This window comes from Dermacentor silvarum, chromosome 1 (genome assembly GCF_013339745.2).
Source record: "Dermacentor silvarum isolate Dsil-2018 chromosome 1, BIME_Dsil_1.4, whole genome shotgun sequence".
Lineage (NCBI taxonomy): Eukaryota > Metazoa > Arthropoda > Arachnida > Ixodida > Ixodidae > Dermacentor > Dermacentor silvarum.
Window position 1 is genome coordinate 138708944 of NC_051154.1, and position 27784 is coordinate 138736727.

Consider the following 27784-nt stretch of genomic DNA (forward strand, 5'->3'; position numbering starts at 1 on the left):
CAGATACCTCGGGCTATCACCACGTTGAATTTTGTGTGGTTTTTATCTTGGCGTTCTGCGCATGGTTGGTGTGCTGTTAAAATTATGGGGTTTTACGTGCCAAAACCACGATCTGATTAAGAGGCACGCCGTAGTGGGGGACTCCGGAAATTAGGACCACCTGGGGTTCTTTAACGTGCACCTAAATCTAAGTACACGGGTGTTTTCGCATTTCGCCCCCATCGAAATGCGGCCGCCGTGGCCGGGATTCGATCCCGCGACCTCGTGCTCAGCAGCCCAACACCATAGCCACTGAGCAACCATGGCGGGTCCTTTGGTGTGCTATTGTATGACTGTATAAATAGCGATGCTTTCTGAAAAGAAAGTAAACTGTTGGAAGTTCAGTGCTCTGTTCTCTCTTCTGTCCCTTCTGGTGGCCTTGCGTTGTTAACGTACCTTGAAGCATGTTTTACCAACAAGCCCAATCTTGCACCCTTCTCGGCAAAGAAGGCAAGTTCACTTTCGTGCTACCAAGTGATATGCGCACAAAGTATAAAATATTCAATGGAATCTAAAATATGCATTTTTGGACCTGCATTGATCTCTCGTGGAATCACCCAAAAAAGACATTTGCCTGCATCTTAAGCAGATGTGTGACCATGGCCTCCAAGATTATGTGCACTGGCAGATTTTGCTCAGGCCATCCCATTTGCAAGGATGGATGGATGAAAAACTTTATTGGGTCCTGTAAGACTATGGGGTGACCCATAGAAGGGATAATCCCATGTCGGGATTGGAAGACGGAGCTTTGCGGCCGCGTCGTGGGTTTGCTGGACTGCCCAAAGCTGTTCAACCAGATCCGGACTGCGAATGGCAGCCTTGAACCTGGCCAGGTCCCGAGTGTAATCGGCATTGGTGGTTCGGTCACACGGCCAGAGCGCATGTTTAAGGTCAAGTGATTTTCATTACAGTTCGCGCACTTTGTATAGGGGAATCGGTCCGCCATGTAGTACTGTAGGCATTTGGGTGTGGGGTATGTATTGGTTTGAAGTAGTCTCAAAGTGAGTGCTTGTGGTCTCTTGAGTGTGGGATGTGGTGCGGCAAATTCTCTTCGGCTGAGGTAGAAGTGTTTAGTGAGCTCGTTATATGTGAGTGGGGCATCCCTGTTCTCTCGGAGATGGTCCGGACCCGTGAGGGCGGCGCTGCGGAGGGTTAGTTCTCGCGCGCTCTTATCGGCCATCTCGTTGACATTCAGGGGGACCTTCTCGATGTTTCCCAGGTGTGCAGGGAACCAGCATATTGAATGGAAGTGGATTTTGCTCTTTTGTATGATACCTAAGGCTTGCTGCGAGATTACACCTTTCTGAAAGGCTCTGACTGCGTTACGTGAATCACTGCATATGTTTGGCCTCTGGGGATCCGTTAATGCCAGGGCGATTGCTGTCTGCTCGGCAATCTCTAGGCTGTTTGCAATAACCGCGGCTGAGTTGACGGTCTTGCCCGTGTTGTCCACGAGAGCTACCGTGAAAGCGTGTCTGTCTGTGTGTCTTGCTGCATCGGCAAAACAAGCTCTTAGAATGCTTTTCCCAGATGATGGCTAAGCATTCTTTTTCTGTCACAGTGTAATTTCTCTCAGCTTTCGTAAGCGTGCGACTTGCATAGGCGACGGCATGTTCAGGAAACTCCTGTTTGCGTTGCGCAAGAACAGCGCCGAGGCCAACACCGCTGGCATCTGTATGCACCTCAGTAGGAGCTGTCGGATCGTACTAGCACAATATTGGCGGAGACATAAGCAGATGACGGAGCTTTGTGAAGGCCTTATTGCACCGGGACGACCACAAAGTGAGGGGCCCGTTGCGTGTAAGCAGTTTCGTCAGGGGTGAGATGATGGCGGCGAAATTGCGAATAAAGTGTCTGAAGTAAGAACATAGACCTATGAAACTGTGCAATTCTTTGACGGATGTTAGCTTAGGGAATTCGGCGACGGCCCGAAGCTTGGCTGGATCGGGGAGTATCCCATCCTTGGATACGACGTAACCGAGCATTGTCAGCTGCCGAGCTGCAAATCGGGACTTCTTTAGGTTTAGTTGTAGGCCTGCATTTGTTAAGCACGTCAAAACACACCGTAGGCGTTGAAGCTGCGTTATAAAGTCCGGCGCAAAAACAACAACATCGTCAAGATAGCACAAGCATGTGTGCCACTTCAAGCCGTGCAGAACGGTGTCCATCATGCGCTCAAAAGTTGCGGGTGCATTACAAAGTCCTAAAGGCATTATATTAAATTCGTATAAGCCGTTGGGTGTTACAAAAGCTGTCTTTGTCCGATCTGTGTCAGCCATGGGTACTTTCCAATACCCTGGGCGCAGATCTAAAGATCTGCTTTTCTTTATGAATATTGCGGAGAAGACTAGCACCCCGGGCTAGTCGTCTTTCTGTGATGTGTTCCGGATTCATATTATGAGGTAGCGGTTTGACTTTGAAGTGTTTATGCGTCTTTAATGGGATGTCTGTGTGTAGTGAGTTGATTTTAGGTTCGTCGAAACCTAACTCCTGGAGCAGTGCACGGCCCGACCTGGTACGTGCTAGTCTAGCCACCTGAGCTCTTTCCTGCGCCTCTGCGATCTCCTCTAGTGTGTTATGTGTGCCAAGCTGCATTAGGCGTTCCGTGCTCGTGCAGTTCGGGACACCCAGTGCTTGCGTGGTAATGTTTCTAAGTTGGATATTTAGGTTTGCTTTTTCAGAGGGTTTCCATTTGTGCATCACCGCCACATATGTGAAGTGGCATAAGGTGAATGCATGTACGAGCCTGAGTAGATTGTCCTCTTTGAGACCTTGTTGTCTATTGGCGACTCTTTTGATTAGCCTCATGGCGATAAGCTTGTTCATCGCCTTGGTATTGGCGCCATTGGCCTCAATTGTCATACCTAGAATTTTGATTGACTCTACTATGGGAATCATTCCTCCGCTTTTAGTGTGAAGTTTGATGTCCTGGTCTTTGGCGTATACCCAGCCCTTTGGTTTGGGTCCAGGTCTCATGTATAAAAGAGAAGTTCTGACTTCATTGGGGATTATTTGAGTCCTGTGGGCTCTAGGTAATCCTCGATCATATAAAGAGTACTTTGTAATGTCGATTCAATGTGGCCGTCACTGCCACCGGTACACCATATAGTGACATCGTCAGCATATATTCTGTACTTGATGCCTTTGATGGTGCTTAGCTTTCTGAGCTTTCTGCCTAAGCCTATTAGGGCTAGGTTGAAGAGGGTAGGGGAGATAACAGACCCCTGTGGTATCCCCTTGTTGCCTAGCGTTAGCAGCTGCGACGTTAGTCCGCTCACCTTAAACGTTGCTGTCCTGTCGGCTTGGAATAAGCTGACGTGTGTGTAATCTGGGGCCCAGGTTGAGGTTGGACATGGTATTGAGAATGTATACGTGTGACAGGTTGTCGAGTCCTAGGATAGCTTTCAGGTCTCTGGAGTTGTTGTCGATGGTTCGATGCCTGATGAGCTTCATAGCATCCTGCGTGGATAGCCCTGCCCGGAAACCAATCATAGCGTATGTTTGAGGTCAAGCGATTCATTACAGTTCGCGCACTGTGTATAGGGGAATCGGTCCGCCATGTAGTAGTGTAGGCATTTGGGTGTGGGGTATGTATTGGTTTGAAGTAGATTACCAATGCACGAGGTGAGAGAGATCAGTCTTACATTATCTATGCTGGGGGTTTTGCCGGGCTTGGGTATTAGGACGGTGAGGGATGTTTTCCACTCGGGGGGGATGTTGCCCTACTACCACATTGAGTTGATTTCTTTGGTGAGATATTCGATTCTGTGTCTAGATTCCTAAGTGTGTAAAGAGGTTTATTGGGCGAGTCCAACAAACAGGCGGTAGCTCGGAACAGTAGGCAGGGAGAACAAGATGGTGGTGTCCGAACGCCGATCTCGTGCCTTCTCCTCGTGATGATGAGCGCCGGGATGTCATTCTCTTCATTTCTTCATTATAAGTGTTTTATTGCTAATGCCATCGGGGCCAGGGGCTGATTTACTATTGAGGTTGTGAAGGGCAGTACGAATTTCCTCCACCTCAAACTCTCGATCTAGTTCCAGGTTCATCATCATCAGCCTATATTTAAGTCCACTGCAGGACGAAGACCTCTCTCTCCCTGCGTCATGAGGGAGGTAGTGGCCAAATACTGCACCAGGGAGGCCAATTCCTGTTCTGGTGAGGGAGTGACTTTGATGAAGCCTAGTTTGGTTGCACCTGAACTAGTATAGCCCCACTAGCTCTCGGCAAAAGGTTTTTTGTTTTTTTGCCAGTGTTAGGCACCACTCCAGGCCTGAAAATGTAGTGGACTGGAGTAGGATTTGAACTTACGACCTTCAGATTTGAAGTCGGGTGTTCTACCTTTGCTCCATGCCACCACGTCTAACCGGATCCTGATTCCGATAACCGGAATCAGTATCAGGTTATCCGTGCCCATATAGGTGGGGTGTGAGCCGTTGCTGTAAGCGCCAGCCAGCAATAGATATTTGTTGGTCAGCTTGTCAGTGAGGCCTGTGGGAGTGGATTGCCTTATCTATGGTACGATGCTGGCTAGATTTGGTGCTAGTGCTGTCTAGAAGGTGTTTAAGCAGGTTCCAGGCGCCATTGTTGCAGACATCGTCCCACTGCTGCTGCCCCCGAAAGCTTAGAGCAGTATTCCTCTATTTCTTGACCTGCGGTTAAGACGCTGTCCCTTCCACCTGGATGTGAGTGACTGTTTGGCCTCAAGCATGTGGGCTAGGTGGCTGTCTACGCTGTCTGTTGGCAGGTCTGTCTCTATTTCCGAGGTGGCAGCTTTGATATCATCCTTGATCTGTTTCACCCATTGTTCTAGTGTGGGTTTGGGTGAGCCCATTTTCTCCGATTTCTCTGAATTTTGCCCAATCTACGAAAGTGTGAACTTTAGGGACTCGTGTGGCTATTGGGAACGTTAGTTCGTTTATGCAGTAGTCACTGCCTAGATCCTCGAGGTTACGCCAGCAGAATTCAGTGGCGTTCCTGACAAAGAACAGGTCGGGCGTTGTGTCTCTGCATGTAGAGGTGCCTGTTCTGGTAGGGAATGCCGGGTCTGTGGCGAGGATGAGATTTAGTTCGGCTGCATTTTGCCCCAGATGCCGCAGGGAGCATTAAAGTCTCCGTCGACAAGCGTGTTATCACTTGCTTTGCTACATGCTTTTTTTCAGGATTAGTTTGAATCTCTGTGCGTGGTCTTTGGGGCTGCTATAAATGTTAAGAACGAATAGGCTTTTATCCTTGCAGTTCCTAGGAATTATTTCGATCATGATATGTTCCAGATTACTACTGGTTGAGGTCGTGTTGAATGTGGCTTAGTTTGCTACTGATTAACGTAGCTATCACATTACGACCACAGGTTTCTGCTATTGCGCTATATCTTGTGAGTGTAGGGTTAGCCTACTTGATTTCCTGTAGGAGAATCACATGTGGTGCATGAGAGTGTAAGTTCAGTGGTGGGCGTGGCCAGCTCCGCTACCATGGCACTCACAATTGAGGGCTTTTAATGCGCCGAGGAGGCTCCTTCTCCGCACCGCGGTGCATGCAACCGAGGGTTTTTATTAGTTGGGGAGGCTGTGGGAAATTCCGGCCAGCTCCTCCTCTGGACCGTGGCACTCGCAATCGAGGACTTTTCGGGCACTCCAGTACTGTTACTGCAGCTTGGACGAGAAGAGAAAAAAATGCTTTTGCACTGCTCTGTGATGCATTACTGATGTAGATTGTGGCTGACGGTCTACGAGGGGAAAGGTGCATGCCGACGCCTATTCTTTCTCAAATGCGTTAATTTTTTTCCCACAAATATAGTCCCACTACATTCACGTTGGCATGTGAAGTGGAATATATTTGCAAGTGTTCGTCATGTGCTTTGAATGCCTGCTTGTGTCTGCATTTGGTTTCGTGATGAGATGTGAAGCAAGATGTAGCATGATTTGCCCACAGAAACATGCTGAAATCGCTTGTGTTCTTAGATTTAGGTGCACGTCAGAGAACCCCAGGTGGTTAAAATTAATCTGGAGGCCGCACTCTTCATACACCCCTGTGTCCCCCCCTTACAGTCGCCACAGTATCGCTTCGTCGTGTTAAGTGACTAACTGTAATGGGGGATACTGCCATTTGATTCTTAAATTTTGAACCCTGTTTACTGACAGGAACTAGTGTTGCATGTATGGACATGCACTAACATTCAAAATTATTATACAAGAGTACAGAAAGAAAAATTTTATGCTTGTCTATGGTTCTAGTGCTGGCTTTGTCAGCAAACGGACAAACCTAACTCGTAGAATTAAGAATGCCAGTCTAAAGGCAAATATTCAAAGTGAAATGTCACTGAAATGTGCAAACGTACAAAGAATGTTTCAGCTAAGGCGCAGCAAACTTTAAAGGGACACTTGTGGGACAAAGGAACGACAACACAGTAGTGTAGACAATCACAAGGGCATTTATTGTGCCTTTTAAACACCAATCTATCCAGCCAAATATTACCCCTAGAACATGCCGTTGGGCATGCTACAAATAGAGGACGTCCAACTGAACATGACCGGATAGCGAGCGAATATGTTCGCTCCCATGCCTAATCGTTCGTGTGTACAGTCACGCAAACGGTGGTGCATTAAAATGATCATGTTCGTCCATTCTAGTGTCCTAAGCCTTTTGCAGGATGGTCCCACGAATGAATGGATAGCGCGAGAAAGGTCGACGCAGCTGGTCTACCCCAAGCCAAAGAGGGAGAGCGTACTCCGTTTTGCGCCCCAGTAAACCCTCTTAACGGAGGGTTTAAAATAGACTTTTTCACTGAGGTGTTCCGTTTTGAATTATACACAGTGGTTGTCGCCGCAATATAAATATCTGAAAGCAATATAAAGTATTGAATTACTTTTCAGTAGTAAGAGAAATGTATAATCACTAATCAGTTAAACAGGCTAATTTGTTAACAAATCTTGATTGATTAAATAATTAACTAGTTAATTGTTTACTGATTATGTATTTTATTGTCTAATGAATTGATTAATAAACTAAGTGTGCTGTTAGTTTGCATCACTCATATTACCTACATAATTGAGTAGTTAGGTAAATAATCATTTTGTTATTAATTACATTTGCTATCTACAATAGAGTTGATCCTGGGACTTTTAGAAATTAAGCAGCCAGTCCCTTTACAGAATGACCATGTATTGTTTGAATGATATATGCATACAAAGGAGTATTTTTTCATATGTGACAACATAATTGTAAGAATTGCATGCGCATTTCTGCAGCCTAACGGCTAACTATTGTATAACATTGATTTCATACTGCCAAATTTTATGTAACGAGTTGGCTCACTCTCCTTTTCAACGTGAGCCTTTCTTAGACTCGCTCACGCAATACTCCACCTCGGAGCATGTGAGGACCTTGAATAAAAAAAATAAAGCTACAAACATTCACAAGCACAACGGAGCAACGAGCCGTCGTTGCAGAGCATGTCGGGGGAAACGCGGCGGCTTTCATACAGCCCATGCTGAAGTCGCGCCCCCTAGTGGCGACGAAAAAAGGAGCACTAAATGACGAGGGGCCTGGAGTGAGACTCTCCATCATAACAACAGACCGCCAAGAGGTGTACACAAAAATCTCGTGCTTGGCTTTCGCTGACGATATTGTGCTTCTAGCTGAGTCGGCAGCAGACCTACAGAACCTTCTGGATATCTGTTCTTGAATTGCGGCTGAGGACTACTCAAGTTCGACACAGAAAAAACACAATGGATGAGCCTAAACACAAAAGGACTGAAATTCACACTACAAGAAAATTCTATAACAAAGACAGCAACCTATAAATATCAAATACCTTCAAAAACAAACTGATTCAATAAACAAAAAAAATGAACCGTCTAAAAGGCCGAGTATGGCACCTGTCCCGAAAGTCGTACAACACTTATTCAGTAGGTCACGCACTGTGTAAAACACTCGCAGTCCCAGCAACAACATACTCGACAGAGACAAAATGCCTAAAGCGGCACCAGAACAAGCTTGGGCGATGGCTGCTGCGAGGAAACATTTTCACAGCCAATGCCGCAATAATAGATGAAAAGGGTTCGTCACCGTTTGAAATTCGGGAAGCAAGGTCAAAATTGCAATACATGGGCAGGCTGAAATTTATGCCCAAATACAGCCGCCGAATATGGCTACACCTGCGGTATAAGGGCATAAAGACCCTCTGGATACAATGACTCGCCTCTATCGAAACAAAATTCGGCCCAAACGAAAGCTCCAGGAAACCAAAAATGAGAGCGAATGGTGTAAAGCAGTGAGCAAATGGATAACACAGACAGGCACACACATCTGGCGCACAGCAACCGCGAAGAAAAACAATCTGTCGTGCTATGCGAAACAAACTGGAACCTGGCAGTGAACCATACTACAGGGGGGACAGACTGAACGCACTGCTCTTCCAAGCTTCACAGGATCTCTGGCCACTCAACAACTACGACATGAAGTCTTTTCATGCCGTTTGTGTGGTGCCCCCGAAGAAACCGTTGCTCACACCTTGCAGGTCTGCCACTGCATGATAAACTCTGAACATCGACAAGTTTGACCGAACTCTTGTGCCTGTCCAGTCAAGTGGATGGGGCACAAATCAATCAGATCCAGTCAACGAAGAGCCGATTGCTGCGGTGGGAATGGCTCTGCAGACAAACCGAAAGCAGCCTGACCAGGATAACACCCAACACACCTCCTTCACCAGCTGTGCACACCGGCACACCACCGCTTGGACACTGATGCGAAAATGACGGCTGTGCAGAATGCAGATTGGAGCCCTCACCAATCCTTCCTCAGGACTCGCGTGGAGCCCAGCCAGATCCTACTCCTGCGCCAGTGACCAAGGAGTTGCGACCCAGCTGATGTTTCGTCGCCATGCCACCCAGTTAGCGACACCAAACTTGGCTTGGCTTGTCTTGATGCAGCGTTTTTCACAGAACTGTGGTGAAGCTCGACGGCACACGAATCAAAAACCGAAGTGAACTGTGCGAGACAACATAAACTATACATTTTTTCCTGTGGCGCCTACAACGGGGACTAGAAATAAACTTACTCACTCACTAGGAGCCTCAACCACGGGCCTGAACACACTACCCCCTTCTAGTATATACTGGGGCCGTATTCTGAAACGTTCCACTTCGGCGATAGTTCGCCTTTCGCCTTCAGGTGCGTGCTGATTGGCTGGTTGAGCAAAATTGAATGACGTCGGGCTCAACGAGCCAATCAGCTCATCCAATTATGCTGAAACAGCCAAGCAGCGCGTGCCTGAAGGCGAAAGGTGAACTATCGCCAAAGTGGAACGTTTCAGAATACGGCCCCTGTAGTCTCGGCATTACGATAGTGAGTCAGCCACACATGTGCCGTAAAATTATATTATCTAGGTCGCCTCAGGCGAAAAAAGAAAATGCAATGTTTGATAGGTAAAACGTAACCGCGAACCATTATCAGCAATCGCCAACGTGTAAAAGCGTCGCAGAATCGTGATCTCCTGATAACGGCGTAGTAACCGCCAAGCCTTTGTAACATTGCGTGGCGGCAGCGGGTGGTGCAACATTCTCGCCGGCTCGGACTGCGTCGACAGGAACGCTTGGAGTGGCCGTTGTTTCCATGGTGGAAAGACATAGATGGTCGTTCCAAATCGTTGAACACACGGCATCACCACATAGAGTGACGCCGTCGTGGCACCGGCGCACGCCCCGCGCCATGCTGTTTATGCTGTGCGCGGCACGCCTCCGCCCTGGAGGCGTGCCTTGAAAACGTTTGACCCCGTTTGAGCTTCTTTGCTGCTTCCAAAACCCGCGCGAGGTGGTCGCTCGCTCATCTCGAAGGCCATATCATCGTCACGTTTGGACTGGAGCAGGGTGCGCACTTCCGTGCTTTGCCACTTCGCGTGTGCCCTCTTTTTACCGTGACCGAGTTCGAAGCGTTCATTGTAGCAGTACGGCAATTTAAAAACGTTATATCTGGAAGCGGTTTCCATAGGGAGAGTCCGAAAATCATAAGTGCACTGAAATTTTGTCATTATAACTGATTGATTGTTATAAGTGGGTTCGACTGTAGTACTACTAGAAAAGCAGACATCATCGGTACAGTCGCGAGCAAAAGTTTGGAGACCACGACATCAGCAAAAAAATTAAATATATTCAAGCGCAGCTCCACGGCCTTGAATTGGCTTAATACATTGTATTGGTCAAACATGTGCACATAGCCATGCGCTCTTGATTTCAGCCGGAATGCCCAGGCTGCGAAGAAAAAAAACTAAAATCGTGGCACCTTTGGTCCACAAACTTTTGCTCGCGACTGTACATCCATGGATAAGCTTTAATCATATAATTTTATGAGAGGATATATGTAATAGTGTATGAAGTAAGCAGCTAAATAAAGCGTAGGGTTTTTTTTTTTTTTTTTTTTTAATTCACCAGTTCGTATATAAGTATAGGTAAGGGTCCAATTTGTGTTAGATTTGGTATTTTTAATAAAGAGAGATGAAAGTAGAAGAATAGACGACTTTGCCACCAATGACGTGTGGTGCTTTAGCACTTCAGCTATGGCAACGTCTGTTACTCCATCCACATTTTTAGGTTATGTACATGTATAACCTGGTCCTGAGAGCCAGTGCCACTTGCAGCCATGATGCATATGTGGAACAGCCATTGAATCATCTACACCATGTAGTGTATGATATTAGGAGCAGACAAGTGGTCAATAAACCCTTGCATGCTACCTCAAGGCACCCACGCTGCCATAGTTGAAAAGCAATGAGCGAGAAGAATCACAGGAGCTGAGTGGCTTAATTTTTAGCCGAGTTACATCCATATATATGTAAGGGGCCAGAAAAATCATAGGAAAAATGCTCTTTTTTAAAAAAAACTTCGACTGCCAGTATAAGTATACATAAGCATGCAATAATCTTATTTTTGTAAAGGAGAAGCGAAATGATAATTTAATGAAAGATAATTGTACTCTTGTGCGAGCTAAGCCATAGTGACCACAAGTGGTGCCAACACTGCCAGGGCCAGGTTACACATTTACAGTTGGCACCAAAAGTTTACAAGGTGCGACTTCCTTGAAAAAAAAAAAAAAAAACTTCTGCTCAGTTTGGATATGCAGACTCTAGATTAATGGAACAGTGCATTAATCGCACATACTGCTAAAAAATTTAAATTAAATTATGGGGTTTTACGTGCCAAAACCAGTTCTGATTATGAGGCACGCCGTAGTGGGGGACTCCGGAAATTTGGACCACCTGGGGTTCTTTAACGTGCACCTAAATCTAAGTACACGGGTGTTTTCGCATTTCGCCCCCATCGAAATGCGGCCGCCGTGGCCGGGATCGCACATACTGCTGCGGACTGCAAGTCAGAGCACCAGATTATCTTGCTGTTGGCATATTTGTGAACCGCAGTGCAAAGCAGCAATGTGGAAGTTTACAGTAAATGCTAGGGACATAGTGAGCCGCACAAATGCTGCACAGGGCAGAAAAACAAATTTGCATGACTTCCATTGGTCACTGGTTTCTGGTACACTCTCCTGCAATTCAGGAAGTGTGTTAATGGCTCTTTGCTTCAAATGCTTTTTGCACACGAATATAAGTTATCTGCATTTCAGTGTGCATTGTTTAAAAGTTGAAATCCAGAATAGCATCATTCAATTTGCTGATCCTGTCTTTACCTTGCCTCATATTTTTTTTTTTCGTGCTGTATAGCTACCATGAAATCTTACAAACTGGTCCAAGTTTCCATGCTATTAAACAATTCAAGGAATGGATAGAGATAGTAGGATATTGAATTTGTTAGTGTAAAGTTCTAGATATTTGCGCATCTCTTGGATGTAGGGAGCACAAAAGCATGAGCACGCTGCTGCATCACAGTTGTTAAATGCACTAGGAAATAGGTGTGGACAAAAGGTGAAAAAAAAAAAAACAGTACTTATGACTGACTTGTTTCTGTTCCTAGGAATAGCTTTTACACAATTGCTGAAACCTTTAAAATGGAAAAGGTAAAGTGGCATAGCGCTTGATGCTCTCATCCTTGCATCGCGTTTTGATTGCAAACTATTTGTGAGCTGGCAGAGTGGTTGCTCCCCCTTAGACTGCATGCTATTTTTCATGCTAAAAGTTTACAAAGGCTGTCAAACAGCCTGTCAGTCATGGGCCAGATGGCCTTTGTGGAAAGCCATACACTATGCCATGTGTGTTTCAAGTGTAACACTACTACTACCTGTTTATGTGCAGAGGCCTGCAGCAGTGTTCCAGAACAAGTGGGTGGTCAAGAGGCCGCTGCAGCACCAGTGGTGCTCAGCCCAGCTGAGGATGAGAAGAGCAGCCACCAAGGGTCTTGGGAGCGTCCACGCAGAGGCCGTACCTGCCCATCTTCTATAGATCCAGGAGGGGATCAAGCAAAATTGCCTGTGGAAGCAAATAATGCAATAGACACTTGTAGAAGGAGTAGTCTTCGCCAACAGAGGCCATCTCCTCCAAGTCCTGCGAAGAAAGGTCGCACAAAGCAAGCAGGAGCAGGGGAGCTTAAGCAAGGTTGCCAGCCGGAGTCCAAATTTAAAAGCAGCCAAAGTGAGTGCAGCGTACATGACATAGTGCAAAGGGTTGTACAGTCACCTCAAAAAGGAGCAGTAGCACCTGTCGTTTCCCCTCTGCCAATTGAAGAGCGGCAAGAACAGCGGTACCCTTCCAGAAGGAAACGAGAGCAGTCTGGCAGTGAAGAAATGGTCACTGCTTTACAGTCTGAATGTACAGTAACCATCATCAATGATGAGAAAGAGTTGTGTGATGCAGAAACATGCCAAACAACACCAGCTGGCCACGAGAACAGAACTGCTGAGAAATGTCAATTTGTGAGGGAGAAACATGCACGGTTAGAAAATCAATCCGCAGGACTTAAGACTGCACATAGAAGCACACGAAAAAAAAACAAGAGAACATCATCAACCACTATGGCATTAAGCAAAGACACCAATGCTGAATCCAACCCATTAGATCCAGGCCAGCAAACCTTACCCCAGCAATCTTCATCAGGGCCCACTCGGTTAAACTTCGAAAAAACAAGCAACCCCATACAATGCTGTGTAGTAGATGGGAGTGAAAAGAAGGGAAAGCCATTGCGAATGCTCATAACAAGGACGGGCACAACAAAGAGTGTCATTTCTTGCAACCGTGTAAATATGCGATGTGAACCATTTCCTGAAAATGCTGCTGCATGCCAGTTGAATGCTTCATCTACTCAAGTGCCTTGTAATGTGCTATCAAGTGAACCAACACTTCCATCATCTGCCTTAAAGAATTGCCAGCCAGACACAAAAGATACCCAAAGCTCAAGCCATTTGTTAGAAGCACAAGTTGGAGATGACCTTTATGAAACACTGAACAAATTATATATAACAGAGGCGGATTGCAGGAAAAAAGTAACAGAGACAGATAGTGAGAAGGAAAGTGTCAGCTCAGTGCAATGTGACACAATACCAGGGTGTGCAACACCTGAAAGTAGTGCACCCAGTTTGGCAGAACAAGATAGGAATGATGAAGGCTTAAATAAGGATTCTGATATGGGAAATTGTGATAGAAACACAGAGGAAAACATGTCATCAGAAAAAAAAGAAAGTGTTCAGCCAGCAGCTGCAATTATTCAAGATGTAGAACAAAAAGCACTAGAACAACACTTGAGTGCTTCTTCAACATCTCCTGCTGGACACAATGCCACTAGCACAAGTAGCATGGTGGCAGGTGCATCTAGCAGCCCCACAAGACCATCTGTACGTAGACCGCTGACACTAGCAGAAATGACAAGTGCCGTAGAATCCATTCTTCAAACAACAGAGCGAACACTGGCCATGAGTGAACAGTGCCACGACATGCCCGACAATGATGCGAACCTCATCGATAAAAAAGAAGTTGACAGTGCTACTGACAGCCTTTTAAAGGAGATGAGTGTTAACAATGAAGACATCAACTTCCAGCTCATTACCTCTTGCCTGCCAGCACAACAGGACAAAACACTTGAATTCGCAACACCAACTCTATATAAGAATGACATTCCCAGTGATGACAAGAGCGGCTGTGGAAAAGAGGAAATCAGTGTAAAGAGCACTCCCGAGTCACCTTATGATACGATATTGCCCCAAAGAGAATCAGCCATGCTTGAAACACCAAGCAGTATTTCACAAAATGAACTTACCTGCACCAGTATACCGCACACAGATGAACTTTCTGGTACACGAGTACCATCAGAAGCATCACTTACCAAAGAAAAGGTGATGGATCGAGGAGCACAACTAAACACATCTAACAGTTCAACGCAATGCTTTGATGCTATAGGGTTAGATTCAGTCATTAAAGAAACCAAATATTGTACAACTTCAGAGAGCGGCACACATCAGCAAAAAATATCTGAACAGAACACTTCGACTGAAAGCAGTACTGCACTTCCAACAGAATGCTCAGAAGACATAGATACTGAAAGATCATTTGAGGGTACAAGACTGACATGCACATTTACAGAAGCTTCAAAACACGATGGTACATGGAAGACATTAAACAATACTGAATCCTTACAAATCTTCAATGCTAAAATTTCTGTGCAAGTGCCTGAGAATGAGCAGAATGTAAACACTAAACATGAAGTGCAAGAAATGGGTGATAAAAACTCGCTTTTGGAGAGTGCCTTCAATCAAACGACCTTGGAACCTTTGCTTGAGACACAAGCTAAGCAAGATAATGGCCAGAAAGCTCTAACACAACGCCAGTCTTCAGACTGCCTTCATTCTGCTTTTGAAGACAAAAATGCGCCACACAGTCTTGTATGTGTGCCGCCTCTTGAAACAGCACTGAAACAGAGTGCATGTGTAGAACTGCTCAGCAGCTTATCATCACCACTGAATATATTACAAGAAACACAGAACTTGCATGCAAACATTGCAGAAAAAGGTGCACCACTAGAAATGCAAGTTAACATGCAACGCTTCAGTCTATTCAAAACAAACTCAGAAACATTTTCTTGTTCTGCCGATAAAGCACCAAAATCAGCAGAGACACTAGAAACACCTGGACAAGAAGTGGAGCTAAGTAGGGGAGATCAGCTGACCAGAATTACAGAAGTGTCCCCATGGTCTCATGGTAGTGATACTGCAACAATGATAAGCCCATGCAGTCCACTTTATAATGAAGAACCTGGGGAAGGCAAGAAAATGGACACTTCTAGTTTCGTTCCAGAGCCACTTTCATTGAACTCGGAACAAAGCACACTTATACATGCTGATCATAGCGAGCAGCTTGATCAGCACCATGCCTCAGATGACCACATACTGTCCAATGTGTCTGCAGATGCTGATGCACCAGCAATACTTTCACCAAGCAAGAATGCAGCCATTAAATTAGATAACAGATGCTTCAGCTACTTGCCTGAAGAGCAATCAACCATAGGATCAGGCTCAAATGAGCATCTTCAAAATGAAGGAACAAAAACTAAAGCAGTGCCAGGTGCTCTTCTGACAGTTCCTAGCAGAGAAGAGAAACCAGGAGATGAAACCTCAATTGACAGCTTGCAGGAATGTACAGAAAATACAATGCATGAAATTACTGAGAAAGCAGTGGTGGTCACAATGATTGCAGGATGTACAATTTCCAATGTTGGGACCACTGATGAGCCATCTGACCGAAGAAAAGATCTGCTCCACGTTCCACAAGAAGAAGAGAGACAAAGGGAAATGCAAGAAGAGATCGCTCTTCCACACCATGCAAATTCCTCACCACAGGACAAATCTGGAGACAAAGACACTATGTCTACGTACACCACAAACCAAGATGTTAAGCTTACCAGCTGCGAATCGCCTAAACTGCAAGACGAATGCATCTCAGAAGCACTTAACAGAGAAACTGGTGTGAATTTGGGCAACTCTAATGGTGCTACGAATGCAAGTGTTTCAGACAATGCAATCACGAGTTCAATGCCCTTGATATCAGTGGTTTCTGAAAGTTCATCAGGCTGCTTGGCCAACATGCATAAGCAAAATGAAAAAGCTTCAGCTGTAAGTACAGTACCCTGCAGCTTACTTCGTGGCTTTACAATTACACAGCAGCACCACCACCAACCCTCCCAAGATGTCTCAGGTTTAGGGAGCTGTGACTCAACGACCGAGTCTTGCAATGCTTTACAGCATTCAACAGCTGTGTCAATCAAAAAATGTGGGGGAATATGCCCCGATGCTAACTCAGCCACAAGCGTGTCAGAAAAAGGGCAACATTATGATGAGACTTCTCAAGCACCTGACAGCACGAACAAGGAGTGTGTTGTGTTTCTTCATACTGGTTTTTGCCATAATTCTGCAACTGTAATGGGACCAGTGCAAGCGCATTCATCACCAAGCGTACAAGACACAAAGAAATTGCCCTCCAACATTATACCATGTTCCAATGCCTTGAAACCTACTGCAATTTCTCAGTTCTCCACACTACATGAAAATGATGTGGACATTCTGAATAAGCCCATGCAAGGTGATGCACAAATGCACACAACTCAAGACAGAGGAGCTGCACCAAAAGAAGTTAAAAATATGGTCACTTCTGTTTCTGGAGGTGGAGAGACTAGGGACAACAGTGGTGCCATGAAATCAGAATCAACTGCAGGTGGTGCACGTGGCAATTTCAGCCCAGCACAAAGAACACTTGAAAATAACGATAATTTTGATAACACAAGGGTGTGCTCTGGGGAAGGTAACTTGGCCAGCACTGGAGAGAAATTTGCTACTACCACAGAAGTGAAAGAAGACATGAATAGCGCTGCATCAGAACTACAGAGTGCCATCACAGCACATGAGGTTTCAACTGAACTGAAACATACTAAGAGAACAGAGGTGACCGACAGCAAGCACATGGAATCACCATCCGAGATTATGTCACAAAAACATGAATGTGTTGACGAAACAAAAGAAACAATGGCAGCCAACACCGAAGTGATCATGGTTCACAGCAACAAAGACAACACAACAGCAACTGAACAGTTGTTAGGGGACGAAAATGATTCTTTCCAAAAATGCAGCACTCATAACCATGAAAACAAGCAAGCAGTGGGAGGCAGTCCTCGCCTTCGTGGCATATCACCTGAACATCCACCTTTCACTATGTCTGTAACTATACCATGTATGGTACATGAAGCAAGTGCAGCTTCTCAATATTTTCCACAGGAATCCACAAGTACTGTGGTTCCTGAACACTCAGAAGAACTTCACACTGATGTCAGACATGAACAAGAAGCTATAAAAGAATTTGAAAGTGTTGAATTTGGTGGGCTTGAAGAGTTGGACACAAAAGAACCTACTGACGACTCAAATGATCTAAATGTCACTGGATCCACCGATATATCAGTGAAGGCCAGACAAATCATTCACCAAGGTGCTGAAACAAATTGTGTTCCTCACAGCAGCACTTTAAGAAATAAAAATGATCCAGCACATTCAAATTTATCATCCATAGAAAAGTGCCCAGAGGATGGCATAAGACCTCAAGATGTTGAAACAGTGTTTATTTCACCAAATACAGCAAATATGGAGTGTGGCAAAAGTGAGCAGACGAATGTGAAGGGCATTGATAACAGTAGTAGTTATTCACTAAGTAAGACATGTTTCACTGGGCTGTATTCAACTCTGGGGCCACAAAAGAGGCAGCCTGAACCAAGCAATATAGCATCCACCACAACTCCATCTGTACACAAAGAAAAGGACAACCAGACGGATAGCGAACTTAACTATACACACAGCACCACAGACATGACTTGTAGCACAGCCTCTTCAGGAAACACTACAGGACTGGAATATTCAATTGCAGCACATGCAGTATCGCAAATTTCTGCTACTGAATGCATTAACTTAACACACCTTGATATATGTGATAGCAATCAAGCGGTAGAGACTCCTAGAACACTGGGACGTGATTTTCGCACCAATGCTGAACATCCCAATAGGTCTGCAGAAACTGTGAATAGCCCGGTGAACTTTACTGTTCAGGATGAGTTAGAATGCACGCCAGGAAATCGGCAGCACTGCGCATTTTTACCAACTGAAGATATCCCCAAGGGCTCGGAGATTCAAGGCAAAGCATATATTCTCAGTAGTCCGTCCAACAGCACTAGTGGAGACGTTAGCAGCTTAATTTATAACAGCAAAGGGACGAAAGAAGATTCAATACAAATGGAAGCGCAGCACAGCGCCGACCTCTTGAGAGCATCAGGAGCAGATGGTATGGACACAGATGTTGCTGCAACGCGTTCGATGAAATTCCCAAGCCGTTTGGAGTCCCAAGAGAGCAATGCGGCGTCAAACACATGCGGTGGATACAGTTTCAGTATTTTGGCTTCTCCGAAAAGCAGTGTCGAATGGCGGTTTACGGGCGGCTGCAAGAACCCCGAATATCAGCCACATGACGCGTGTGAACCCTTTCGACAGAACTGCAGCAAGTCCCACGCTAGCGCCGGTCTTCAGCACGAAACAGTAAGTACTACACTCTTTCATCGCCATGCGATCATTTAACACTAAGGTAAATCGCAAATGCTGTTGTATGTAGTCTGTACAGCAAGGCTACCTACAAAAGCATAATGTAGTTGCATCACCAAACTTGTGTGGATACTCACAGTTTCTGCAGTGGTCGGTGAGCAATGCGGTGCCAAGACACGTGCCTTGGAGCAGTGCGTCCATAAGCTGACACAGCACTTGTTATTAATAGCCTGAATGAGCTTCACTTTCAAGTTATTCGCCTGCATCTTCTTCTTCTTGCCTGCATGAAAACATTGCATTTAGTTAAGTGCCCGCATCGTTCGTGTTGGATGTCTTGAACATAAAGTTGAAATCTCCCTCTCACGAGAGTTCGCGTTCCGTATTCAAGTAAAGGTCTGCTTGTGTTGATTAAAAAGAAGAAGAGGAAGAAAAAAAAAATGTGCTGGCGCTGCTGTACAGTTGCAGAAATCTGCGAAGGAGGCGTTACGTAGGTAGCGCCACTCGGTGCCTCGACGTATTTTGTTGTTTTGTGTTGCATGGTTGTCGGTTCTTCGTTAGGCATAGGGCTAGTGGTCGGTTGTGTGCTACCCCGCATGTCTCGTTTTGGCCGCGAAGGCTGAAGGATTATTAAGACGTTTTTTGACTTTTTAAGTGAGTAGCCATAGCAGATTTTTATGACACTAAGATTTTTTGTTGTATGCTGTGTTCTGATCTGAGTCGTGCTTGCTGTGCGCTGGACCATGGGCTGTCTCGTGTGCGAGTTTGCCGGGAGACTACTGGAGCATTCCGTTTTCTCCTAGTGGGGAACGAGTTGATTTTAAGTGATGTAGATGTGGCAGAACAGCGGGAGAACTGAGCATCCTTACTTCTATGATCTGCAGTAACTGAGGGTTAGGTCGATGGTTATTGAAACGCTTAACTGTTCAGTCTCAAATGGAACGTAGGCGCCCTTACTAGGCCTACTGCATATTCGCTTTAGCTGAGATGGTTGGATGTTTTGTTTGGAGTGTGCTTTTCGGTAAAGTAAACAAGACGCAAAGTAATTATTGTTTAGTTAAGCTTCAGTTTTTGTACTAGGACGTGTTTCATTTTCATATATGCACTGTCAAACGCGCCTACTTCGGTGCATCCGCCATCCCTGTGAAAGACGCGAAGGCCGACATGAAACCAGCAAGATACGTGAATGTATATTACACGAATATTTAATTTGATTGGTCGTACCTTACACCTAGCTTAATGTTACTGTGCAAAGGAGACAGGACAGTGTTATTTAATTATAGTTTAGTGATCCTGATCTACTTTTCGCGACGATTAGAATTCCTAAACGTATTTCGTACTTCAGCTTTGGTAGACGCACAGCTGACTATAGGCTTCTCACGTAACATTGCTGGTTTTAAGTTGTTACTCAAACCATATTCGACCCTCTGAGATTTGCTGTATAGTAGTAAGTTGAAACTAAGTTGTATTTCTGTGTTTAATGTGCGCGACATATGAAATCTGCTAGTGGCAACAAGTTTGATCTGACCCGCCTTGTTGCTACTGGCAGTTTTTTTGGTGTAGGTCTTCTGATAAGAATAGTCGACGCTTATTTATGCAACAAAACAGCTGGAGTAGTTCGTTTGAGACATTTCAGCTGAGGGGGGGGAGGGGTTTTTTCAGGAAGCGCTTCTCAAAGTTCTGGCGAGTGAATTTTTTGCTATGATGTGAATACTTGGGCATGCGAATGTATTGCAGAAACAACACAATGGCATTATGCATTTCCTAATATTTTTGGCAGCCCCATCCATCTCTAAAGTTGACTCACCATTGGTGGCTGTAGAAAAACTGCTTTGGGCTTGCAATGGGTTAGTACGAACTTTGTGTATTCAGTCTAATTACCTCGGCCTAATTTGGTACAGTATGGAGCAGCTTGTGATAGGTTATCTATGGTTCTGGTGCAATTCGCCATGCCACTGATAAAAAATTTGATGCCTATCAGACTGCCACAGCCTTTGTACTTCACTTCAATCACTTGAAAAACCAAGCCCTTATGCTAACCTTTAACAGTAGTAGTGACCATATGTAAAAGGGCTTGGAGCCTGGCAATTTTAGTGCACTTGATAATTTGTGTCAGGGTTTAAATATACTTAAGCTACATTTAAACATATGTGCTCATTTCTGCGAACGATCGCAATTTGATGTAAGGACACATTTTACACAAGTGAGCTAAAGCAATATTGCACCATTAATATGGAAATAGTATGACTCAAACAAGCTTGACTTAGGTTCACAGCAGTACAAGCCACTTGGGTACTGTTTCACTGGTGCATAAATCTTTACAGCCGAGCATTTTCCATATGTCTGTGCCTTTTGACAAACTGGCATGGGAACAAGCTCACAGCAATGTGAAGCACTGAATGTGCTGGTGTGGAAGTACTTTCATTACTTTAATCTCTATACAGTACTCTGTTGAGATGCATTTACTCTGTTTTACTCTGTTAATCCATGATCCATGTTTGCCATTTTTCAAACTGCTGGCTCGTACACACTTGTGCACCCTGACAGATTTTCTAGGAAATGGGGAAGTGGCTGTTTTTAATGTCTCCCGCCCAACACCTCACTCCTTGGTACCTCTCGGTCAACTTTGTCTGGCCTACCTCTAAAGGTGCTTGCGAACCTCCATGAGAGAGTCCCGGACATGACCTCTGGTTCTTAGCGTTGGTTGGAGCTATACCGCAGCATAGCATTCCCCTCTCCAAATGTGGCTGGTTCCACTTGCGTCGACCTGAAGTAAATGTTGCCATAAACATGCCTTAGAATGAAGCTAGAAGATGTAGGTATAATCGGCAGGCCATTGCTATCACTGCCACCCCTGATAAAAAGCATTCCTAATTTGTATTAGGTCCTTTTGAAAAATTGGTTGGGGAATGTATTTCTTAAAAGGCATCAATGTGTTTTTCAGGTCTCGGGAAAAGGTGTTTCAGGGGCCCTTTGAGAAAGCCCTAAAACAACTCGTATTGCCATGGCAATTGTACAGACACTAGAAGCGCATTTCCGCTGTTGCCACCACCATGGCGGTCGGGACAACGCATGCACAGCCTGCATGCGGGGCATTAGACAGCTTCCAGAGATGCGAGCGATGCACAGTGTGCTTGGCTGCAAAACACCTTGACAAGTGGTTGCACCATCACGCTCTGCTCAGCTGTGCAGGGGGTATGGGACAGTGTTCTGCCTTCCGCTGCTGGCATGAGTGTTGTGCAAGCACATGCTAGCGTTGCTGATTAACCATGGTGCCTACATGGTCTGAGCGGAAAGGAATGCAAATGTTAGCTAAAATCAAGGTTCTTTAATACCTTTCTAAAGCTATTAATCCTTTCATCTATATGCACAATACACACAGATTAAGCATACTCAACAAAAAGAACAAGTATCTTTCAGAAACAGGCAGACCACTGGGAACATGTACAGAACAGACAACTCATCATATGTGAGCCATATGTGTACACTTCATTTGGTTTACATCATGTAACACCACTGCAGCCAGAATTCTTGCATCTGTCTATCTCCTCTAACCATGCTTTCAAAAGAAAGTTAGTCGTATGCCAAACTTCTTCCTCATCCTGTGTTCCTGCTCTAAACCAACAAATGACACTTGCTGCCATTTAGCCACAAACTTAGTACTCAATACCGAAACTCGGCAAGAAAAACATTTTTCTGGCATGTTGCCTGTAGGCAACGCTCGTCAAAAAGGCTGTCATAGGAGATCAACCACAACGGTACACCTTGCTGGTTCATGTACCTCTGCCAATTCTTTTAAAACACCTTTTTATGCAATGAACAACAAAAATAACTAAATCACCATTGTATTTAGTATTGTATTTTGGAAAGCATATCTTTAACATGTGTCATCCTCAGAATTTGTTTCGATGATTATGCGTTGTAATGTCACCAGCTACAATTTGTGAATTGGTGTATAAAGTAATAAGGTACATAAAGATTAGTACTATTTTGCAGAGTAGTCCTTTATGCATTTTGACTTTTTGTGCAAATAATTTCCACCTCTTCAGGTAATCCAGCTCCAGGAATAGAATTTGGCTATCTGCTAATGGTGATTTTTACAAATTCTGTGAACTCTGAAATAACACTGTATATATTTCTCTCTCTCTCTCTCTCTGTGTGTGTGTATAAACGTTTCCTACAGGATGCAACCTCCAGCAAACCAGCCTATGTTGCACTGTTAAATTTGTGGGGAGAAAAAGTGTGGCAGTATTACCCTTTATTGATAAATGTTGCCTACAGGCAACATACCTTGCTGAGGTTTTATATCGAGTTAAAAGTTTCTGGTTAAATGTTTTTGGCGAACACTGAATGACAGATTGCACCATTTCTTGGTTTAGAGCAGTAACACAGAACAAGAAGTTTGGCACGCAACTTGCTTTCTTTTGAAAGTACAGTCAGAGGAGAGAGACAAATGCAAGATCTCCTGCTGAAGTGGTGGCGCAGACTTGATGTAAAGCAAATGAAATGTGCACCTATGGCTCACATATGATGAGAGCTGTCTGTACAAATTCCAAACGAAGCCATAGGTGGCTTGTGGTGAAGCCCACTTCCAGTTTTGTGCCTGGGGTTTCCCCCCTGTTGATAAAAAAGTTTCTGCAAAATATTTTTCTTTTCGTTGATTAAGCTTATTCTCTGTGTGTATTGCATATTTAGTAAGACAACAATTTTGGGGGTATTTATATAAACCATTATTAAAGGGCTAACATACATCTGAGAAACACCTTAGGATGGCACTGGTGCCTTCCAAGAATATATTCCAGAAATAATTTCTGAAAAGACTAAGTATAAACATTTATTGAGTGCAATATTTACATCCTCTGTTCCCTTCGGCAAAGGTGGCACCAATAACAATGCCCAGTCCACTGTGCTATTTCCTAGCTTCAACACATTAGTTTGTTTCAGTGACACACTGGCAGTAGCTTCTGCTGCCAGTCATTGCGAGTGGCACTAAGTGCAATGTTTGGAAAAGATTCCCTCTAGTCGCAAGAATTCCTGCTGCATAAGGGTATGAATGATACCTGTGCCATGAATCGGATGTCACAACTAGGACCCTTTGCTGGAAGTTGTGTACGTTTCGACTTGGGCCCCTGGCATATCTCTATGAGTGCATGTGTGTGTGCAGGCTTGTGATGGTGATGATATTAATAAAGAGCTCAATGGAGGTTTTGTTGACAGGCAGGTAGTGACTTTAAGCATGTGGCAGTACTTCTCTCTCAGAAGTGTGTAATTTTAACAATGTAAGAGTATTGTTTTCACTTCATTTGTTTCGTCAAATAATACTGTCAATAGTGGTATTAATAAGCATGTTACGTGACCTTTTCTATACAGTCATGTACATTTTATGCGGACATCATACCAAGCAGTGATTGCCCAATGGCTGGCATCAAACTGATGTCAGCTGGCAGCCAGCGAGCAGCTTCAGAAAATGATGCGGAAAAGCCCTCTGTTTGAAAATAAGGCGAACTGTCAACATTACACTTGTTAGCTCCACAACCAAATAACTAGAAAACTTGGCTGAAATGTTTGCAGGTTCCTGCTCTTGTTCACCAAGCTCAAGGGGTGGTTCAGGTGCCTATAAGAAATAAAATTAAGAATAGGTAGCCATATTTTAATTTTGCAGTTTCATCCTATTCCTTCATAATAGATGCTAGTGGATGCTCTCCATGCCTATGTTTCTTGCTGCAAGCATTTTCTACACATTGCATTTCAGCAGGAGACGGAGAGAAATGTTCTAGACTGTGGTGACCCAAGTGATAGTAGTGGGGGCACCAGCTGTTCTGAAACTGAAGAGCACGAAATGGCGCGCCTACGGGGTCGAGGGGTGCGCAAGCAGGTGGCTGCTCGGGCCACCAAGGAGTCATCGGAAGCATCTTCTGATGGGGAAGGCAGTGAGGCTGGAAACCGGCGGCTGCGGAATGGTCGCCGCGCAACGCCAGAGGAGCCTCGGGTGATGCGGCGTTCATCACGCAACCGCAAGGCAGCCACTGAGGAAAGCCCCAAGGAAGATTCGGATGCCGCCACTGAACCTGAGAGCACACCAGGGAGCCCACAACTGGAGGAAGGCCAGGTGCTGAGTCCCGTTCATGAAGAGGAGGAGCAGCCTGTGGGTAAGAAGGCATCGGAGGGTAGTTCAAGCTCATCATCATCGGAGTCGTCAGATTCATCAGATGGGGAGGAGGAACCAGTGGGCCGAAGGGGCCTCAAGGGGCTGCTGGTGTCGTCCCCAGGGCAACACCAGCCACCCTCAGAAGAGCCCCGTTCGCCCCCCAACAGCAAGCCACCACAGGAGGAGGGTGTCAAGAGCCAGGAGGAGCCAGCTGAAGTGGAGACCACAGTCCCTGACCAGCGTCCACTGCAGTAAGTCTTAAAAAGCCATATTTTCTGGGTCGTATTCTCTCCTTGTTACCTTGTTTCTCCACAAGTAGAAAATTACCTATCAAAAAAGGGGCCAGGTAAGGAGGCACAATACTATTAACTGCATGCTTAGCAGCGAGGATCATTAGCAAATTTCTCTACGACCTTCAGCTTGGCAATGACGTCCTGTTCAGCAATACTGGGGATGAATAAAACAAATGATTGAAGACCTTAACCGAGAAAGTCGAAGAGTAGGGTTGAATAATAATATGCAGAAGACAAAGGTAATGTTCAGTAGCCTGGCAAGGGAACAAGAATTTATGATTGCCAGTCAGCCTCTAAAGTCTGTGCAAGAGTACATCTATCTAGGTCAATTACTCACAGGGGACCCTGATCATGAGAAGGAAATTTGCAGAAGAATAATGGCTTGGAGTCACGGAGCAATAATTCTTGAGGCGAAACACCGCTCACTTGGGCGTCCCTATTAAGTCACGGCGTAGGGCACTGCACTGACTCGCTGTCGCAAGTCGGCTCGCCGAGAAGGCAACACGCGCGGCACGCTCTCCGGAGAGGCTCGCCAGTTCTAGTCTGTTTGGTGGCAATTAAGTATTAGCTCTTTACACACAAATTAGTGTTTCTTGCGCCTCTTCACCGGCTCCAAATGCCTTGAAAAATTAACAAAAAAATGTGTCGCAGAGCAATTACCTGCGTGATGTATTTTTTTAGAATGCCACATCTATAATGTACGTGTTTTAAAATGCGAGATTGATAAGTTAGGTATGGTTTGTTCCAGCTAATGACAGTACTCAACCTCTATGCCATCAATTCATATTCATCTGCCGATACTCCGGGCTGGTTTGCGTCGTCGTCGCTTTTAGGCTCAAAGTCCTCCGACAAAGTCCGACAAAGCTGCTGCTCGATGCATCTATAAGTCGCAGAGGCAGTAGAATCGCGAGTCTGCTATCCCCCAAAGAGTGTGTGCCGCTTTTGGAGCCGGACATTTTTGTGTTCTGCTTTGACAATTGCGAAACTTAGGAGCAAGTTGAAAAATCACCGCCAAGCAGGAAAAATGCGAACTGCTTAGAAAAAAAAAATAAAGTTCTCCTCCTTCACGTCTGATGGTGCAGTGTGTCCATGAGCGGCGCGGAAGGTCTCAAAAGCGGCGTTTCAAACCATAGATACCGGGCGGCCATTTTTGCTTTCTACTTTGACAATTGTGAAACCTCGGAGCGCATTCAAAAATCACTGCCTCGCAGGAAAAAAAGCAAACTGCTCGGAAAAATAAAACATAGTTCTCCTCCTTCACATCCAATAGCGCAGTGCTGAATTGGTGCGGTGCGGAAAAAGTTAAAAGCACAAGTGGAGCAATGAGAGCAGACTACGGTAGTAGTTTCTTCGCATGCATTGGACTCTTCAGAGTGTGAATGATAACTGTATAGCTTGTGAAGTATGGCTACCTAAGCAATGTAGCCTGCTCCACTGCACAAGTACTCAAGCTTTGTCTATACTGTGCCTACGGAGGTGAAAATTTACTGCACTTTTGCTCCAATTTTATTTTTAATTGCGTAATATTCGAAAAATACTCACATTTATGAATATTGACTATTCGATTCGAAGACTGAATAGAATAGGACACTATTTGATTCGTTATTTGCAAGTGTCATTATTCACATACCCCTAAACATAAATACCACACAGTCTTCATGTTGTAATCTTCATGTCCTTTTCTGATGTTTTTATCTCAAGTTGTACCAACTTAAGGCCAACCTCCATGCAGCGAACTTTCGCGACGAATTTCACGTGACGAAAAATCCAGCGAGAAGCGCCCTCGCGAATTCGTCACACCACACACTATGCAACCAAGAGCTGGCGAACGCCGCCGGCCATGCGGTCGACGCAGCCTGCGAAGAGTCATTGTGGCCAGACAAGATAGGCTACGAAAGCGACGTTGGCGAATGAAAGCAGAAGGCAAAACAGCACCTAAATCAATCTTTTTACACGTGAAGTAAGGCACCTGACCTAAAAAAGTGCGTACAATAAGTGTTCGATGTTAGCTGGAATCTATTTAGACTATTTATCTAAATAATCTATTTATCGGCATCGAACAGTCATTTTTCTGACGTCGGGCGGCGGGCGGCCGTCGCCGAGCGGCCACGGCCGAAAGTTTGTCGCTTTTTCGCTCCATAGAGGTTGGCCTTTTACAGTTGACTGTTCTAGCTATGGAGGTTCTGGCTGTGTGCCTAGTTAGTATTCTTTTGTGTTCGTCATAGTGATGTCATATAAATCTTTTGCTGTTGATTATCAGTTCTGTTGTATGCCACTGTTAGTGTAAGCTACGACTTTGTTTTTTTGTAGGCGTTTAAATGTTTCTATTGGACATTTTGCAATGCATGCATTCATTTGTGGGTTTATTGTGAGCTACATACAATAAACTTAAGCACATGTAAGTTCAACATGCATATTGAATTCTTTCCACAGAGAGGAGAGGCCATCCATAGAAATCGTTTCTGAGGATGCAGAAATGAAGGTGAGTCAACCAGCTGTTTTCACCACTATTGGACTTAAGATTGTTTTTATGTCTTTAAAGGAAGATGATGAGAGCGAGCCAGCAGCATCGGGAGCATCACCACCCAAGTTTAAAACCAGGAGGCTTTCGACTGCAGGTGAGTTAATTAAACCATGGTTGCAGTGATTATTCAGATTGTACAGACCGGCTTAAAGTTTACAGGATGTGGGATCTTATAAAAAGTGAAATATTTCCTGAGCCTGTGCACACAGCCTTAATTTCAAATGAGCTATGCATACTTTTGTATGCAACCAACACAGCGCTGTAGTGTTCTGATACCTGCAA

General features: G+C 44.9%; 2 protein-coding genes across 7 annotated transcripts in view; one reads left to right on the forward strand and one right to left on the reverse strand.

The window, feature by feature from the left end:
- Window positions 1-18915, reverse strand: part of LOC119436117 (VPS9 domain-containing protein 1-like) — an 80767-nt gene extending 61852 nt beyond the window's left edge. Inside the window, exon 1 of the mRNA XM_049660916.1 lies at window positions 18678-18915. Within this exon, the coding sequence (XP_049516873.1) occupies window positions 18678-18839 (162 nt within the window). The 5' untranslated portion in view covers window positions 18840-18915. The remainder of the gene's footprint in view (window positions 1-18677) is intronic.
- Window positions 1-27784, forward strand: part of LOC119436115 (apoptotic chromatin condensation inducer in the nucleus-like) — a 106532-nt gene that overhangs the window by 22514 nt on the left and 56234 nt on the right. For 2 of the 6 annotated variants that reach the window (XR_005188983.2, XM_037702865.2), the window contains exons 5-8: window positions 12278-18537; window positions 24290-24936; window positions 27412-27460; window positions 27521-27596. Coding sequence is in view for 5 of the 6 variants with exons in the window: in XM_037702865.2 (XP_037558793.1) it covers window positions 12278-18537; window positions 24290-24936; window positions 27412-27460; window positions 27521-27596 (7032 nt within the window). In the remaining variant the exon portion in view is untranslated. Of the gene's footprint in view, window positions 1-12277; window positions 18538-19061; window positions 19192-24289; window positions 24937-27411; window positions 27461-27520; window positions 27597-27784 lie in introns of those variants that run through there. The other 4 variants (XM_037702867.2, XM_037702866.2, XM_037702869.2 and 1 more) reach the window with 4 other exon arrangements.